General features: G+C 47.2%; 1 protein-coding gene across 1 annotated transcript in view; it reads left to right on the top strand.

The window, feature by feature from the left end:
- Nucleotides 1–8,454: 8,454 nt before the first annotated feature.
- snta1 (syntrophin, alpha 1) overlaps nt 8,455–12,155 on the top strand; it is an 89,852-nt gene continuing 86,151 nt past the window's right edge. The window contains exon 1 of the mRNA XM_072244700.1: nt 8,455–9,193. Coding sequence (XP_072100801.1) covers nt 8,755–9,193 — 439 coding nt within the window. The 5' untranslated portion in view covers nt 8,455–8,754. The remainder of the gene's footprint in view (nt 9,194–12,155) is intronic.

Consider the following 12,155-nt stretch of genomic DNA (forward strand, 5'->3'; position numbering starts at 1 on the left):
TTACTGTCTACAATGAATTCAGTGATTGGAACAGTTATTTACCATAGTGTACATTTGATCTGTATCATCTAAGAACAGACCCTTCAGCCCACCTGTTCTGTGCTAACAACATAATGTTGTGCCACCTTTTTAACCTACACTAAGATTAATCAAAATGTTCCCTCCTCTATCATCCATTTGCTTATCTAAGAGTTTCTTAAATGGTCCTAATGTTTGTGTCTGGAAGTTCTCTGCCTGGACCACATAACTGTCAGACAATTTCTCAGACCCACGTCGGTTAATCTCAATGTCACAATTCCTAAAGGAAAACACAAGTAAAATAAAGTCTTTAATAATTTCACTCAGGTCTGCAAGGTGACAGCATAGAAACTGGCCCTTCAGCCCATCTTTGCCCATGTTTAGCTGATATCCCTCTAAATTTTCCCATCCATGTATCTATCCAAACATCTGTTAAATGTTGTCATTGTACCTGCCTCACCTATTTCTTCTGACAGCTGATTCTCTATACACACCACCCTCTGGGTGAGGAAGTTGCCCCTCGAGTTCCTATTAAATATCCCCTCTCATCTTAAACAGTCTAGTTTTAGACCTGTGTACCTCTAGGTAAAAAGACAAAGTGAACCTTATCTATGCCCCTCAGTTTCTGACATTCCAGGGAATAAAGTCCAAGCCTTCCCAATCTTGCTCCATAACTCAGGCCCTTGAGTCCTAGCAACACGCTCTGGTTCTGTCACATTTTGGTATAGAGGCTCCAGTACTCAGGATGGGAAGGGGCTTGTAGACTCGGCCAGCTCCACCACAGGGACAACCCTCCCCACTCTCAATATCTTCATTAGATTAGATTCAACTTTGTCATTGTGCTGAGTACAGATACAAAGCCAATGAAATGCAGTTAGCATCTAACTAGAAATGCAAAGAATAGTGTTATTTACAAAATAACCGTGAATAAAAAGTAAGTGCTACAGCACACAAATATAAAAGTACTAAGACAGTACAATATGCCCTCAGGAAATGTGTTGTTTTGCAAAATAAGTTAATAGTGCAAATAAGATAATAAGGTAGTTTTCATGGACTGTTCTGAAATTTGATGAAGAAGCTGTTCTTAAAATGTTGAGTGCAGGTCTTCAGCCTCCTGTACCTCATCCAGGAAAGAGGTACAGGAGACTGAAGACCTGCACTCAACATTTTAAGAACAGCTTCTTCATCAAATTTCCTGATGTGTTAGTGATAACGAACCTGGTTCTGATTCTGCACTTTTTTCAGCTCAACATCTTTCCTACAACAGGATGACTAAAACTGCAACCCAAGTGCAGCCTCACCAATATATTGTTTAACTGTAACAACATGTCCCAGCTCTGGTGCTCACTGCCCTGACTGCTAAAGGCCAGTGTGCAGAAAGCTGCCTTCACCACCCAGTCTACCTGTAAAATTGATTTTGGGTGATGTTTAATATTTGTTAAATCTCCTCATTGACCCTGGATCAGGCTTGAGGGTTGCTCTGTCCCCACTGTTACTATTTTTATCCCTCTTCTAGAGGTTTGGAGAAGGTGATGCCCCCTTCCTCCCACACCTGCTGCTTGAGGTAGGGGAGTGTTGTGGATGGAAGGGAAACCGCAGCTTCAAGAGCCTCAGAATTCACACCACCAACTTCAGGAACAATTACCCCTCAGCCATCAGGCTCTTGAACCAGTGGGGATAACTTCACTCACCCCAACACCGAATTGTTGTACAACCAATGGATGCACCTTCAAGGACTCTTCATATTATGTTCTTGATATTTATTGCTTATTTATTCATTATTATTATTTTGGGTCTTTTTTGTACTATAATTGCAATTTGTTATCTTTTGTACATGTGTTGTTTCTCCATATTGTGTGTGCTTTTCATTGATTCTATGGTGTTTCTTTGTATTTACTGTGAACCCCACAGGAAAATGAGTATCAGGGTTGTATATATGGTGACATGTATGTTATTGCTTTGAACAAGGTACCAAGTCACTGTGTGAGCAGGGAGGGAAATCCTGACCACCAGAAAGCAGCAGAAATTCATGTCTCTTCCACCAACCTCTCCTGTTTTTAGTTCAATATAACAAATTGTCTTTACAAGAGTGTCTTGAAAAATCTTTGCCAAAAAAAAAGCACAAACATGGCTTTGAGCCACATGAAACTATCATAAGCAGTTGGAGCAGATTTACGCCTTTTGGCCTGTTCAAGTATGTTCTGCCATTCCATCATGGCTGATTTATTTTCTCTCTCAACCCCATTCCCTGTACTTTGAGATGCACTGATTAATAAAGAACCCAACATTCTCCACCTTAAATATACACCATGGCTTGGCCTCCTCAGCTGTCAATTCCACAGATTCACCACCCTCTGGCTAAAGAAGTTTTTCCTCATCTCTATCCTAAATTAAGATCCCTCTATTCTGAGTCTGTACCCTCTGGTCTCAGACTCACCCACTATAGGAAACGTCCTCCCCACATCCACTTTATCCAGACCTTTCAATGTTCGATAGGCTGCAATGAGATTCTGTTCTCTCTCCCCTCCCCCCCCCCATTCTTCTAAACCTGCACAGTCCTATCAAACATTCCTTGTATGTTAACCCTTTCATTCCTGGGATCGTTCTTGGTGAACCTCCTCTGGACCCTCTCCAATGCCAGCACATCTTTTCTTAGGTAAGGGTCCCAAAACTGCTCTCAATACTCTGTGTGGTTTGACCAATGCCTTACAAGGCCTCACCATTACATCCTTGTTTTTGCATTCTAATCCCCTTGAAATGCATGCTGACATTGCATTTACCTTTCTTACCTCTGATTTTTACATTTTCTCACCAGTTTGAAAATAATCCAGATTTGTATTCCTCCTACCAAAGAGCATGGCCATGCACTTCCCTACATTATATTCCATCTGCCACTTTCTCAACTTGTCCAAGTCCTGCTTCCTCTTTCTCAATGCTACCTACCCCTACACCTATTTTCATATTGTCCACAAAGCCATCAATTCCTTCATCCAAATCATTGACATACGATGTGAAAAGAAGCAGTCTCTGCTGAGTACCACTAGTCACCAGCAGCTAACTAGAAAAAGCCCCATTTATTCCTCAAAATGAGAAAATCTTCAGGCGCTAGAAATCCAAAATGCTGGACCAGACAGCATCTATGGGGAAAAAAGTACATTTAATGTTTTGGGCAAAAGCCCTTTAGCAGGACTGCCCTATTTCATTATGGCTGAGCCATTTTCCTTCTCAGCCACAATCTTCTGCTACCTCTCTGTATCCCTTCATGCCCTGACGTGGAAATTCTTACATCTGGACATACTGTCTGGTTGTGGAACTTTATTTTGCATTATTTCATTATATTTTATTTTGCTTTATAAAATTCTGTCCATATTCAGAATGGAAAACTCCCAACTTGAACCCAAAGAAGAGAAAGTTTGCAGAAAGAAAGTGTTCCCTGGCTGAGGAGGGAGCTTTGTGAACAGCAGATGAGAACAAGAGATTCTGGTCAGGGGTTCAGGAAAGATCAGGCCAGATGATCAAAAGGGCGTTCAATGTACACTTATCAAAATATGTATATCATATACAACCTTGAGATTCTTCATCTTCTGGGCAGCCACGAAACAAAGTAGAGTCCAGATGCCAGCACCACCTAGGGTTTGGCATTGATGAGGATTTAGTGGCAGGTGAACTGTGGGCTGGTCAAGTGTAGATATGTGTGTGAATTGCTGCTGGTTGTATGAACTGATCCCAGTTATCAGTGGGTTAAAAAGCAAGAACCCCAGCTAGAATCATTAGTTACTCTTGCAAAGTGTGAGACTCCTTTATCCACTCCTTGCCAACCCTTGCCTGCATGGAATGGTCAGTTTCTCCCATCCCTTTTGAGCAGAGGACTCCAGGCCAGGCCCGAGTGAGGGATGCAGAGCAGGAGGCTGCAGGACAAGCTCCACATCTATTCTCCTCCAGCTATGTAAGGGGAGGAGTGTGGGAACAGATGGTTCAGAGTTACTGCAGTCCTTTACAATTGGCATGTTTGGCATTCCATTCAAACCATTTACTCACAACTACTGATTACTAAAGCATCAGTTGTTTTGAAATGAGACGTGGGAGTACAGGACCCGTACATCTTGTGATGTGCTGAAGAGTTTTCCAGCTGATGCTCCTGCCCCCAGTGGTGGGAAAACATTTCAAAGCAGCAATGAGAATAATGAACAGACAAGCTGCTGTTTCAGTCATCCAGGGGTTCGTGTAGCACAGCAACAGACCATTCAGCCCATCCACTCTGTGCTGACCAAGCACCCAGTTACACTCATCCAGCCGTGAATGACATACACAAGATGCTGGAGGAACTCAACAGGTCAGGCAGCATCTAGGGAGGGTAATAAGCAGCTGAAATGTCAGGCCCAGACCCTTCACCAGACTCTCCTTCCCGATGGGGTTGCCATGTTCTGGTGAAGGGTCTCGGCCTGACATTTTGACTGTTTATTCCTCTCCATAGATGCTTCTGAGTTCCACCAGCATTTTGTGTGTGATGCACTGGATTTCCAGCATCCACAGAATCTCGTGTTTGTGTTCATCCAATTCTACTGTATTTCCTTGTTTTCCTGTGAGTGCCCACAAGAAAATGACACTTGAAGGTAGTATATGGTGACATGTACCTACTTTGATAATAAATTTCCTTTGGGTTTATTCGCCTTGTGTTTCCCAGATTTGACTGGACATTGGGAAGAAGCTGTTTTCAGTTGGCAGCACAGGTGTACTTCTGCCACCTCCTGAGTGAGCTGTTCAATGATCTATCCAAATCAGGGGTTCCCAACATTTTTTATGCCAATAACCACTACCATCAACCAAGCGATGCAGGCACCCCAGGTTAGGACATCAAAGTCAATGGTCTGTGGACTGGTCTTGCCCTAGAGGGACGTCTCACATCTATGTGCTCATCCTAGTATGGGTGAGTCTCTGTCTGTAGGAACAGTGCCTGAGCGAAGTGATGGTCTGGAGATAACAGAACTGCTTGAACCTGATGAGAAAACTAAATCAAATTCTATGGGGCCTTTCAGCCCGTCTAGCCTGTTTCATCATTCAATAAGATCATGACTGGTTTATTTTATAAGTCCATTTACCAGTCTCCTTATTCCAGAATGTCTTGGCTCACCAGACTCTGCTCTGTGTTACCCCTCACATTGGCTGGCTGCCTAAACATTTTTTCAGGAGAGTGTTCCCCTTAATATGGGATAGGAATGTGTGAGGTGTCATATGTTGAGAGAACAAATTATACAGTTCATAACAAGATACATAACAGCATTGATGGACAGAAGGATCTTGGGGTCCAAGTCCATAGTTCCCTGAAAGTATTTGCACAAGTAGGTATGGAGATAATGAAAGTGTATTGCACGCTTGCCTTCAGTTGGGACATTGAGCAGGAGTCAATTAGTCACATTGCAGTTGTATAAAACGTAGTTTCAGCTGCATTTGGAGTAATGTGTGCATTTCTGGTCACCCCATTATAGGAAAGATGTGGAGGCTTTGGAGAGGGTGCAGAAGAGTGGATTAGAAGGTATAAGCTGTAAGGAGAGGTTGGACAAACCTGGGCTGTTTTCTCTGGAGCATCAGAGGGTGAGGAGAGATCTATTAGAATTATGGAGGAGTAGATAGGTAGACAAGTCTCTTTTCCTGGGTAGAAATGACAGATACTAGAGTACCTGGAACAGGATATTCGGTGAGGAAGCAGATGTATTGGCATGAAATGTCATTTTAGAGACTGTTTTGCATAGAATAGAGGGATAAAGATGATGTACAGACAGAAAAGACTTTGTTTAATTTGGCATATTCAACACAGACATTTAGGCTGAATGCCCTCTCCTGTGATATGCTTTTCTGTTACATTTAAGTGACCTGCTGATAAATTGTAACTTTTACATTCTGTGCTTGTTATGCACCATGTTGATGCGATCATGGTATGTGTTTGTTTATTTAGTAGTTATTTATTTCAAGATTCAGGTTGGTAACATGTGACTAATTAACATAATAACCTGTACGTCTCTGGAATGTGGGAGAAAAGCAGAGCATCCGGAAGAAACCCATACGGTCATGGGAGAAATTATAAACTGCTCCGTATGTCAGAGGAGTCTGGACAAGGAGATGGGAAAGAGACTACAGAACATCATGATTTAGATGGGGAAAGATAGCAGGAAGCTTGACTAAATCACTAATACTAGTATGAAGTGGTTTTGCTGAATGGCCTGCTTCTCTCTTCTATATCCAGTGTAATCCAGGGAGCACATTCCAACTAACAAGACTCGGCCATGGGCACTAGCCTCCCTATTGTTGAGGACGTTTTCAAGAAGGCAGCATCCATCATGAAGGACCCTCATCACCCAGGACATGCCCTCTTCTCATTGCTACCATTGGGGGGAGGTACAGGAGCCTGAAGACACGCCTTTTTCCATCAGATTTCTGAATGGTCCATGAAGACTACCTCACTATTTCGGGGGGGGGGGGGGAGTTCACCCTAGTTATTTATTTTTATATATTATTGTAATTTATAATGATTTTTATGCATTGCACTATACTGCTGCTGCAAAACAACAAATTTCTCAATATATGTGAGTGATAATAAACCTGATTCTGAAAGATTTGTAGTATGGGTTACCAATAACTTTAGGGACCTTAAGAGACATGAATGTGAGGAAAATGGAAGGGTAAGGACATTGTGAAGGCAGAGGGGATTAGTTGCGTTGTCCATTTGATTACTGATGTAATTGGTTCAGCACAACATTGTGGGCCGAAAGGCCTGTCCTGTACTGTTCTATGTCACATATACACAATGTTCCCTCTGTGTGGAACAACCATTGATCTGAGCAGGAAATATTTGCACGGCCTGAAAAGTGCAGCACTTTAAATGTTATTTTTTGTAATATGCATACTATGAATATTTAAAATAAAATAGAAAAATCACACATTTTTGATTTTATTTATTAATTGAAGGGTATAATTAAATACAGTATAAAAAAGGAAATCATTTAAATTTGCTGTGCAGCAACAAAGGCTACCGTATGTGCGCGGGGGCATTTCAGTTACTGTGTGGCCGCACCCGCGCTGCCCATGGGGAACGGTGCGTACGCACATGGGACCAGCTTAACTGGGCACATTGACTAAGGGCCCGTTTCTGTTTATGACTAATCCAGGGACTGCCTATACTTATCGGAGGCTTTCTGCCCCACCATTCTTTTCTTCACAATAATCGTTTTTACACTTTTCTGCAGAGAGAAAGATTGCAGTTTCCCTGGTCCTCTGAATGGCCTTGCTGGAAGTTGGAAAGGTTTGCTCGTTTGTCCTGGACTCCGTCATTAGCGATGTTTCTCCATCTCTCTGCTCATCTTATCCTCATGGTTCAGTTCACTGGCCCCCTTCCCTGGGGATGAAGAGCCCTTTCAGAAACTAACCCTGCTTACTGAGATTACCACCAGGAGATGATAGACTAGTGCAGATGAAGACTGATGGATAGCGATCAGCGTGACCTCACCGACTGGACTCAAGGGGCCGAAGATCCTCCCCCATTCCTGCAGGGAAACAAGGTACAGGTGTTGGCCACTGGGTTCTGCAACTCTCCCCATTCATTGAGAAGTGACAGTCGTTCTAGCTGTGCAGGCCTGGTCCTTATAGCAGATCAGAAATGGTTCAAAATTTTACAAGGACTGGCTTCAGTTCCCCACGTGACTCGGTGGAGCGGGGTGTAGTGTGAGGCGGCAGCGTATTGTTTCTGACTGGATGGACCAGACCAGACTGTGGTAACCCGTTAATGTACAGAGCCCAACTGTCCACTGGCAATCTCACCCAGACCTCTACAATGGAGCTGGTGGCGGGTTTCAGACACTGGAGGATGCCAGAGACGAGGTGGGAGGACGGGACACAGGGATGGAAGGGACAGGGCAGCGCGATACAGAGAGTACCGAGGACAGAACAGGGGTGGGGTAGGAGACAGGCGGATGAGATGGAAGAGGGGGTACAGGGGAAAGTGGTGGTTGGCACCTGTAGTTTCACTAGCGGAAGGTTCGCCTCCCGTGGCAGCCGAGACATCAGACGGCCTCCGTGAGAGTAGCGGTGAGGGAGCGCCACATCGTGGGAGAAGAGCTGCTGAGGGAGCGCCACTAAGGGAAGAAATTTTTCTGAGGGTGCGGTCCTTCAGATGGGCAGAGCATTCGGATGGTGATTTCGCGTTGTCTGCTCTAGTTGAGGACGAGGGGCGGTTTGCCCTGGTACCATGTCGAAATTTTTATAGCGATCGTTTTGCAAACTGAAATTCAGCGATTCTGTAGCAGGCGCGGGGCTCAGGAGTCCCGACTAAACTGAACAGGTGGAGTCTTTGGCACTGGACCCCTCTGCAGCTGCCGAGACTCCGAGCTCAGGAGGGGTGGGGTGAGTTAGGGATGGTGGGGGGGGGAGGAGGGAGGCGGTGGCGGAATAGCGCTGGGAATCTCGGAGTTCGGAACTCGGGGAGAAAATCGTCCGAGGTTTGGATAAGAAAGAAACTTGCAGAAAGTTTTGAACAAGTTTCTGAAAGTTTCGAACAAGTTCGGAAAGAGTTGGGAAAAAGTTGTCCAAAGTTGAAGAAAAGTTGTGGGGAAGTTTCGGGCAGCGGCAGCGGGCCCTTTAACGGTGGGCGGGCCAGTGCCGAATAACGAGAGGAAGGTCTCAGATCGCCGTCCCGGGCCCGGACACATACTGTAAACGGACACTCTGACCTTGCCCGGCGCTGCGATGTTGCTGCGGAGCGGGCTGCTGGAGGTGCGGAGCCCGGAGCCCGAGCCCGAGCGCTGGCGGCGGCTCCTCGCTTCCCTGTCCGAGGAGTCGCTACGCCTGAGCCCGGCCGGAGGGGCGGGTAGCCCCGTGCTCAGCAACGGCGAGCCGGAGCCCGAACCGCCGGGCCCTGAGGCGGAGCCCGGCTCCGGCCGCAAGCGCACGGTGCGCATCGTGAAGCAGGAGTCGGGCGGCCTTGGCATTAGCATCAAGGGCGGCCGCGAGAACCACATGCCCATCCTCATCTCCAAGATTTTCCGGGGCCTCGCCGCCGAGCACAGCCGCCAGCTCTTCGTAGGCGACGCCATCCTGTCGGTGAACGGCACCGATCTGCGGGACGTCACCCATGACCAGGCCGTGCAGGCGCTGAAGAAAACGGGCAAGGAGGTGGTGTTGGAAGGTGAGGGGGAGGTGAAGAGAGACCCTTGGTGGTGAGGGGGATGAGACCCCAGAGGTACGGGGTGGGGTGGGGTGTGGGGGGAATGTCCCGGGGGTGAACTGAGAGGCGAAGAGACCCCGGGGGTGGGAGATAACCCATGGCTGGAGAGACCCAGGGGATGAGAGGATGGGAGAGACCCATAAGGCTGAGGGGTAGGGGAGATATAGGTGGGTGGAGGGACTCAGGAGGAGTGGATAGAATGGGGGTGGGGGGCTGGCAAGAGAAGCTGGTGCACTTGGGGTGGGGACCCAACGTTAGAAGGCTGTAGCGATCCTGGGGAACTAGCCCCGCGTGACGAGAAATAGGCGGAAAACTGGAGGAAGACACCATGGTGGGAGAAGCTGTAGGTGGGGGAGAGTAGCCTGGGTGGGGGAGGGTCGCAGAACGTAGACCCTGGTAGGGGAAGCTGAGGCAAGTCTGGGGGAAGGCCCTGGGGTCAGGGGAGGTGAGACCCCAGTGAGGGGTGACCCCCCCCAATGGAGGTATTGAGAGGCTGGGAGGGGGAATGGGGGGAAGACAAGATGGAGAGAAGGAGGAGTCTTGGGGGTGAGATGTAGGTCATGAGAGAAAGGGGTAGGGTAAGAGATCAGGTGGGGGTGTGGGGAGATCCAGGTGACAGGAGACAGTGAGTTAGTTCCCTCCTGTCAGTGGTGGGAAGGGTGCGATGAGTCCCTGGGTGGGAAGGGTGCGATGAGTCCCTGGGTGGGAAGGGTGCGATGGGGAGTCTCTGGGTGGGAGGGGTGCGATGGGGAGTCTCTGGGTGGGAGGGGTATTTGGTGATATTCCGCCCCCCCCCCCAACCAGCACCCCAGAACAGAACACCCTCATCGATTATTTTTATTCGTTCTGTTTAGTCAGCAGCTATGGGTAATCAACACTCCGTGCCAACAGTTGCTCACTCCGGTCCGGATGTGTGGTTCATTTCCTGACGTGGGGAGGGTCAATGAGGTGGAGTTGCTCTCCTGCCTGTCCTGTCCTTGTCCCTCATGGTGTGTGTGCCTGTGGACCGCGTTGGTCGCGCCCCCGCTGCGCGTAGTTAGTGTTGGCCTGGTTTCAGGGAGGCACAAATGTGAACTGTTATGGATAATTGTGTGTCCCTGTGGCGGGGGGGGGCGGGTGGCTACACCTGTGGCGGTCATTCACAGTAAAATAGAATGGTTTCACAATGATCTGTGGTTATGACAACGGGGTGGGTAGGCTCACGTTTGGAGAGCCTGTGGGTGGGGAGAATAGCCTGTGAAGGAAAAGCCATTTCGGCCCATCGAGTCTGTACTGACCATTAACTACTTGGTGTTGGCATTAAGACATGTATATTAAATTAGTAGCATAAAAGAATGAAAAAGGAAAAGAAATGGCGAGGTTTCGTTCTTCTTTCAGAAATAACAGAGAGCACAACTGAGCAGGAAATGCTGTCAAAGGGCATTTACAAGGCAAATTGTTCGTAGAGGTGCCTGGACTGCGAGGCCAGGCGGGAGGTGAGGGGTGAAGCAGATGCAGGGATGGTTGACAGGTGTTCAGACAGACACGTGCAGGAGTACACAGATCATGTACAAGCAGAGGGGACCAGGTTGTATTAGCAGGGTGGTCAGCACAGATACTGTGAGCTGAAGGATCCTTTCTAGTGCTGTACTGTTGTATGCAGTGAGGAAGGTAAATGGTCTTTTGATCTTTATCGTGATAGGACTGGAGGTTTAAAAGCTGTCGAGATTTATTGAGGAGCCTTGTTGAGCGCATACCTGAATGTACTGTATATGGATTTCAGCAAGGCATTTGACAAGGTACCCACGCAAGGCTAATTGAGAAAGTAAGGAGGCATGGGATCCAAGGGGACATTGCTTTGTGGACCCAGAACTGCTTGCCCACAGAAGGCAAAGAGTAGTTGTGGACGGGTCATATTCTGCATGGAGGTCAGTGACCAGTGGTGTGCCTCAGGGATCTGTTCTGGGACCCCTACTCTTCGTGATTTTTATAAATGACTTGGATGAGGAAGTGGAGGGATCGGTTAGTAAATTTGCTGATGACACAAAGGTTGGGGGTGTTGTGGATAGTGTGGAGGGCTGTCAGAGGTTACAGCGGGGCATTGATAGGATGCAAAACTGGGCTGAGAAGTGGCAGATGGAGTTCAACCCAGATAAGTGTGAAGTGGTTCATTTTGGTAGGTCAGATATGACAGAATATAGATTCTAGGCAGTGTGAGGATCAGAGGGATTGTGGGGTCTGGGTCCATAGGACACTCAAAGCTGCTGCGCAGGTTAACTCTGTGGTTAAGAAAGCGTATGGTGTATTGGCCTGCATTAATCATGGGATGAGTGTAAGAGCTGAGAGGTAATGTTGCAGCTATATAGGACACTGGTCAGACCCCACTTGGAGTACTGTGCTCAGTTCTGGTTGCCTCACTACAGGAAGATGTAGAAGCCATAGAAAGGGTGCAGAGGATATTTACAAGGATGTTGCCTGGATTGGGGAGCATGCCTTATGAGAATAGGTTGAGTGAACCTAGCCTTTTTTCCTTGGAGCAACAGAGGATGAGAGGTGACCTGACTGAGGTGTATAAGATGATGAGAGGCATTGATCGTGTGGATAGTCAGAGGCTTTTTCCCAGGGCTAAAATGGCTAGCACGAGAAGGCACAGTTTTAAGGTGCTTGGAAGTAGGTACAGAGGAGATGTCGGGGGTAAGTTATTTATGTAGAGAGTGGTGAGTGTGTGGAATGGGCTGCCGGCGATGGTGGTGGAGGCGGATACGATAGGGTCTTTTAAGAGACTCCTGGACAGGTACATGGAGCTCAGAAAAATAGAGGGCTGTGGGTAACATTAGGTAATTTCTGAGATAAGGACATGTTCGGCACAGCTTTGTGGGCTGAAAGGCCTGTATTGTGCTGTAGGTGTTCTATGTTACTTGGTCACCTTGTATAAAGCTGGCAA

The sequence above is a fragment of the Mobula birostris genome, chromosome 2 (genome assembly GCF_030028105.1).
Source record: "Mobula birostris isolate sMobBir1 chromosome 2, sMobBir1.hap1, whole genome shotgun sequence".
Classification (NCBI taxonomy): Eukaryota; Metazoa; Chordata; class Chondrichthyes; order Myliobatiformes; family Myliobatidae; genus Mobula; species Mobula birostris.